Source organism: Schistocerca americana, chromosome 11, assembly GCF_021461395.2.
Source record: "Schistocerca americana isolate TAMUIC-IGC-003095 chromosome 11, iqSchAmer2.1, whole genome shotgun sequence".
NCBI classification, from domain to species: domain Eukaryota; kingdom Metazoa; phylum Arthropoda; class Insecta; order Orthoptera; family Acrididae; genus Schistocerca; species Schistocerca americana.
This window is the reverse complement of record NC_060129.1, coordinates 200,311,127-200,317,732: the sequence shown is the minus strand read 5'-3', so window position 1 is coordinate 200,317,732 and position 6,606 is coordinate 200,311,127. Positions and strand designations below refer to the sequence as shown.

Here is a 6,606-nt window from a genome sequence, read left to right as displayed (position 1 = left end):
TACCATTTACTGTGTACTTCAAGAAAAACCGTTTACTTTACCATTTACAGGTACTGGAATTGCGTTCTTCTGACACTTCGAGTAGAGAATTTGGAACAGGTTTTTTGGATTTCTCTTTCATTTTGAGGGTAAGAAATGGATGAGCTACAAGTTCTATGTACGAAAGAGATTCCAGTTGCAGTGAAACCTCAACATATGTTAGTAACTGCATTAATCCCTAATTGAGATATCACTTGTGGGGAAAGTCAATTAAAAATGAATGCTACTGTATTCCTTCTCAGGTCACACGATTTATTTCTGCCAGCAGCTGAGGGGCACCATTGTATTCTCTGTCCCGTTCCTCGTTCTTCTGGAAAATGTAATGCACACAAACAAGATTACTGTTGTGCATTACCTGGTTGTGTAACACTGAGGTATGTTAAGAGAGAACATATATTTGCATCAGAGCATATCACTTTGAAATGTTTCGATCCTTAGCATGTCAAGCTCCTCCATCCGTTTATCGTAGTGAACTGAAAATTTGAGATCTTGACAGTGGTGGCGCACTGGAAAATAACATTGTATGCATCTTTACTGAAAACAGGGCACATGGTATTGCTGTTTATGGCCAGTTTATTGCCATAACATATGTAGTATGGGTGCTGACAGATAAGATTCACAAATACATACGAAATTATAATTAATTGTTCCCAGCCCACTTACATATACATACACTGATGATGGCTCAGTACTTAATTGCTAACCTGCCACTGTCTTTACATTAACACACTCCTTGATAATTTTTGCAATATTGATATGTGATACACTTCATAATGTTTACTTAGGTGTGTACCCTTACCATTGAAATAGCCCATTCTCTTGTGCCCAACCACCTTTTATGCCTTCAAGTCTGACAATTTATGGACTCAGCCTTTGTCAGCAACTCTCAACTTTGTGGTTTTGGATCAGTTACAAGAGTATGAGACCTTCATTAGTAATACAAAAGAAAATAAGTTATAGAGGTAACCAGAGCAGATGTATAGAACTAATTATTTCTTGTACCGTTAGATAGGTTTTGTAAGGCATAACGCACCACTTTCTTATATCGTAACTTCATGTGCAACAAAACTTCTCCGGCTTCTGATCGTCACCATTTATTTTAAGTTAACCTAAGTTACAGTTTCAAATATTTCCCTTAAAATCCAAAACATGGAAAAATTAAGAACTGTACCGTATTCAGTAAATTTGTGTAATTCAGCTATATCAGAATAGAAACATTATAGGATATAAAAATGGTTGGTGTTGTGAAACTGTATTTTAATTAAAGGAGCTACTAACTTTTGAACTACGGGAATTGAGGAGCATTTTTTCAAAACTCGATAAATGCAACATATACAGATGTTTGTGAAATGAGTTTTTCTGTTTTCAGCGAGATAGATGTGTTTGAATTTTTACACGATTACTAGATCTCACTGGCATTAATAAAGCACTGTAATGAAAAATATTAAAATTTAATTATAATAGCGGTATATGATGCTGGGATTTTTTCCTCTAGTTGAAAAATGCTTATAATTATTGCTAGCATTAGTTATGTTGCCTTTTTTTATTTTAAGTCTCTCTATTTTCTTGTACAGCTAATTTTTCATGTACTGTAGAGTTTATTATATGCCTGAATTGTTGTGAAATGTGTATTTTTTATTTCATATATTATTATATATGGCATTTTTAAATTATAATTTTATGCTTTATTGAGAATACAAACAATACTAATAGATAATAGCGTACTACAATAATAGCAGTGATAAGTATTTTAACATAATTGTTTAGCTTATACTGTTGTTATCAGCACCACATGAAGTTCAAAATGACTCTTCAAGCTTTCCTTGCGGATGTGATGTAAATAGTCTTCACGGGTTTGCCGCCAGATCACGTTGTGCAAATGACACAGTATTTCCTCAGAGCAACTGTCTTGACACCTTCAGGTGGTTCAACCTTGCTGGTGGCCACCATGTCGGACAGCTGCTCCAAGGAAATATTGTGGAATTTGCACAATGTGATCCAGTAGAAACCCTGTGAAGACTATTTACAAAAAATTTATTCTCTTCATTTTTAATAATTTTGGAACAGAATGTGTTTAGAACATTGTGTAATATTGTAATATACCCTACACTATCCAATAAGTGATTGTTTATTTCATCAAACATCTTAATATTAGCTTCCTACACTGCTATGGACTTTTGGACTGGAATGATTAGAGATTAGGATTCAACCTCCCATCGAGATTGAGGTCATCTGTGATGGAGCATGAGCTCAGAATGTTTTGAGAACAGGGAAGGAAACTAGCATTGCACATTTTTCTCAAGTGAGTTTGAGAAATCACAAAAAATAAGAATCTGGATGGCAGACTGTCATTTTCAGTTTGGATTGGAGTTCCAGTAGTGTTCCATGAACAACAGCTTTTCTAGCTCTAAATAGGCAATAATGTCACGTAGTTCAGGATTCATAAATACAAATTTTCTGCGTGATACAAAACAAGCAGAAGTACTGTTTTATGGAAGTGCCGGAAAGGATTATTGAAAAGAAGGTATTTTGGTAAAAGTTACGTAGCAGCCTGCCGTTGCATTTATTGTAGTTTATGAACAATACATGTTGCTGCATAATAAGCATAATAATGCTTGTCAGACACTAGTCCATTATCTAATACTGGTTTCCTGTGTTTACCATGTAGCTTTGGTTTATGTAACAAAAATTGTTTAAAATATAGCAAAGTATGATAAATATGGTTTTAATGCAGGCATCAGTCGGTGCTACAGATCAGTCTCCTAACACAACATATATTTCTGTCTCAGACTGGCGCAGCAACACCCAACCAGATTGTCACCATCCACCCTTAAAGCCCGTCTCACACGGAGCAAGGTTCGCCGCAAGTTTGCGAGATGGCGTGCATGCCTGCCGGCTTGCAGGGAAGGGAGCCGGATATCTTCCATGCTGAAGCTCTCCCACGGTGCAAGATCGGCAGCTAGTTGTGTTGTGATCGGCTGCGTGTTGTATCGAACGAAGATGGCTGCTTCAGGTACAGATGTTCAGAGCAAACTGGCATTATTAGCTCTTTTGGTGCTAAACGATGCAGAAATACATGCTACTGAGAGAAGAAGAAAGAAAGAATGGACGAAAAACTGGATTAAGAGGAGAAACGCTGGGAAAGGTGTGCTCTCCATGCTTCATAAAGAGTTGAGGTTAGTTCGCATAACACCTACTTTTGTTTGAAAAGTATCACCATTTCATTACTGTTTGAGTTTATAAATATACCAATAATGACTGTTATATACGACTTTATTTTATAGGATAGAAGATCGCACATCCTTTGCAAATTTTATTCGAATGGATGTATCGGTATTTGAAGAACTGCTTCGTATGGTTTCGCCTTTGATTCAGAAGAAAGACACCGTGATGCGTCAGGCAATTACGGCGCGGGAAAGGTAAGTGCATTATTATATGTTCGAAACAGAAAGTTAATTTTTATTTATAATCCATTGTAATTTTACGATCAATCTGAGACATGTTTAATATGCGTCTCTAGGCTTGCTGTCACACTGCGTTTCCTAGCGACCGGAAACACTTACAAAGATTTGGCCTATTCTACACGAATAGCGAACAATACGCTCTCCCGTATGATACCAGAGACTTTGATGGCCATAGCAAGCGTGTTAGGAGATAATGCGATACAGGTAAGCTCGAGATAAATGCTGTAAGTATTTGCTACGATTTTCTACTTGGTACGGCACGACTGTGAAGTAAAATTTAATTTGCAGTGTCCACGTGATCCTGCCGAGTGGAAAGTAATAGAAGATGGGTTCCACAGCCTCTGGCAATTCCCGCATTGCATTGGAGCACTTGATGGGAAACATGTCAAGTTTAGGCCTCTGCGCTCTGATGGTTCATCATTCAGAAACTACAAAGGTCACGACAGCATAGTTCTTTTAGCTCTAGTAGATGCTAATTATAAATTTTTGTTTGTGGACATTGGCAGAAATGGAAGAATGAATGATGGTGCAATATTCAGAGAGAGTGCCTTGTTCGTGAAACTCATGGATGGTTCATTAAATTTGCCACCAAAGTCTCCACTTCCAGGTAGTGACATCTGTGTTCCCTACATGTTTGTGGCAGATGATGCTTTTGCGTTAAAGGAAAATTTAATGAAACCATATCCTGAACGTGACATGACACCTGAAAAAAGAATTTTTAACTACAGAATTTGTAGAGCACGTAGAGTTGTGGAAAATGCCTTTGGCATAATGTCAAACAAATTCAGAATTTTGCTGCAGACTATTCCACTATCTGTTTCCAAAGTAGAGCTCATTACAAAAGTGTGTTGTTTGCTACATAATTTTGTACTTGCCAGAAACTCTCAAGGATATATCCCGCCAAATGTAGATGAATTACCATGTCTTCCTGGCATTGCTACTCAGGGTGCAAATCATAGTGCAGCCAGTGCAAGAGAAGTGAGACAACATCTGACATGGTATTTCAATACTGTTGGCAGAGTTCCATGGCAGGAAAGGTGTGTTCAGGAAGGTAACAGATAATGGTTTACTATGTTTCTGAAACATTACCTTATTCATTGTTTCATTTTCAGTCCTTTGGCATAATGACTCTGTGTGTGTGTGTGTGTGTGTGTGTGTGAGAGAGAGAGAGAGAGAGAGAGAGAGAGAGAGAGACAGAGAGAGAGAGAGAGAGAGAGAGAGAGAGAGAGAGAGAGAGAGATAAATATAAATTTATATGTATCTCAAGCAATGATTGGAACCTGTGCAAGACCTTGGAAAAATCTGATCTTATTTTGTATAACAGCTCCACAATTAATTACCTGGGACATGTAGAGAGCCACTATTATGAAATAATATTTTTCTTTGATGGTTATGAAGAAGGTATGGAAAGACCTACTACACATTTATGTATCCCAAATTAACAGTTTTGGAAGATAATTTTGTGGTGACTGTATTTGTGGTAGTAAGGTACTGCACAATATTTTTTTCTGATTGATAGCACTTGGATTTATATGCTTATTTTTATTTTACTTATTTATTCATTCATCGAAGGATCATCTAACAATTATCTGGTATTTGTCACCATAATACAATGGAAAGACATAGTTTGTAAATATACATATATGTGTACATATAAGTATGCTTTTGGGATAGGACAGCTGGTTGGTTGTGGCCTTGACAGAACCTTGATGAGGGGTAACATAAATCAGGATGGCCAAATAGGGCCTGCTCCAACCTCTAAAATATGAGGTTACTATTTTAACAGTTGGATTGGCTCATCTGTTTAACCCCTATTGTACAGTGTTCTTTGATTTAAGTACTGTCTGTTCCAGGTAACTTATAATACAAATGTGGTTTTACTGTTCACTTTTGGTTGGACATGGAACAGCATTTAGTGATAACTCTGGATCACAAATTTGCTGCTTTACACCGTGCTCTAACTTTAGTCTGCTTGGAAAACTGGCTCCACACTGGTAGACATACTTCTATTCCCACCTTTGTCTTGAGTCTTCATCCCCTGTTATTCACTTCAGATATTGGCACAGGATTACAGTATTTTACGGTGTCGGGATGATGTTATCCCATATTACTATTAACCACTTCCATTAACACTGTATCAGTGATTCCCAACCTTTGTGAAACAATGTTTCTGCATGGAGTCAGATATTAGCTACTACCCTTGCACACCAATTTTTGTTGCTACTACTTTTTGATAACCTCTTTTTTTTTTATAGAATGATGTTGGTAGTCTCAGAACAACATGTTAAAATTGGTTCATTGTACTCCTGTTTGTAAACCAGTTGATTTTTAGACTCCTTGCGTTTGAAATACTAGTAACTAGAAGACACCACTTTGCTACTGTTCTGCGTGAGAACTGAATAACAATAATAATAATAATAATAATAATAATTTGTGTGGCACAATGGCGAAGTGCCTTTCTTTTGATGTGATGCCACTTCGGCAACTTGCACATTCCTAATCTAATCCTGTTATCAAGATGGGACATGTCATTTTTGGCAGCTCCTCACATCACTGAAAGGGGAATGCTACACTGAAGGCCAACTGAAAATTTTTGTGGTCTGAACAGCCTTAAATTTTGCTTCCTGTTTTCAGGCACACTATCACTAGCCTCCTTTAGCAGTGTAAGAACAATTACCTACTTTCTATTAATTTTGATGTATGTTTGAAACTGCAAAGAGAATAATGAAGCAATATATGGTTAAGAGAACTATGTACAACTCTGAGAATATATTTAGGCATTTATGAGGTCTCAATGTTGTCATAGATGGCTGCTACAAAGTATGTGCATTTTTTTATCAGTTGCATAAAACTTTCTTAATCAGTATGCATGTATTCAAGAATATTGTCTATATTTCTATTCAGACAATAGGTGTCTGTTTTTGTGTGTAAGAGATTTTCTGCTGTTCGTTTCTGATTTTCTGTTCCAGATGCAGCTACCGATACACCAACTACATGATAGGATTCACGTTCAAGAATGCTTGTGAAGTGTTCTGAAGGAAATACTGTTGCAGTTCATGTGTCCATATTTAAAAAGTGTACAGAACAAAGCAGCGATGTAAAG

General features: G+C 36.9%; 1 protein-coding gene across 1 annotated transcript; it reads left to right on the top strand.

Moving 5' to 3' along the window:
• The first annotated feature begins 3,172 nt into the window (after positions 1–3,172).
• Positions 3,173–4,643, top strand: LOC124553843 (protein ALP1-like). Its single transcript, XM_047127833.1, has 4 exons — positions 3,173–3,215; positions 3,324–3,458; positions 3,560–3,707; positions 3,792–4,643. The coding sequence occupies exons 1-4, from the start codon at positions 3,196–3,198 to the stop codon at positions 4,563–4,565; spliced, it is 1,077 nt and encodes a 358-aa protein (XP_046983789.1). The 5' UTR covers positions 3,173–3,195; the 3' UTR covers positions 4,566–4,643.
• The last annotated feature ends 1,963 nt before the right edge of the window (positions 4,644–6,606 follow it).

Coding starts and splice junctions, on each gene's coding strand:
- LOC124553843 (XM_047127833.1), top strand. CDS start 3,196: ATGCTTCATAAAGAGTTGAG. Junction 3,459..3,559: donor GCAATTACGGCGCGGGAAAG/GTAAGTGCATTA, acceptor ATGCGTCTCTAG/GCTTGCTGTCACACTGCGTT. Junction 3,708..3,791: donor TAGGAGATAATGCGATACAG/GTAAGCTCGAGA, acceptor TTTAATTTGCAG/TGTCCACGTGATCCTGCCGA.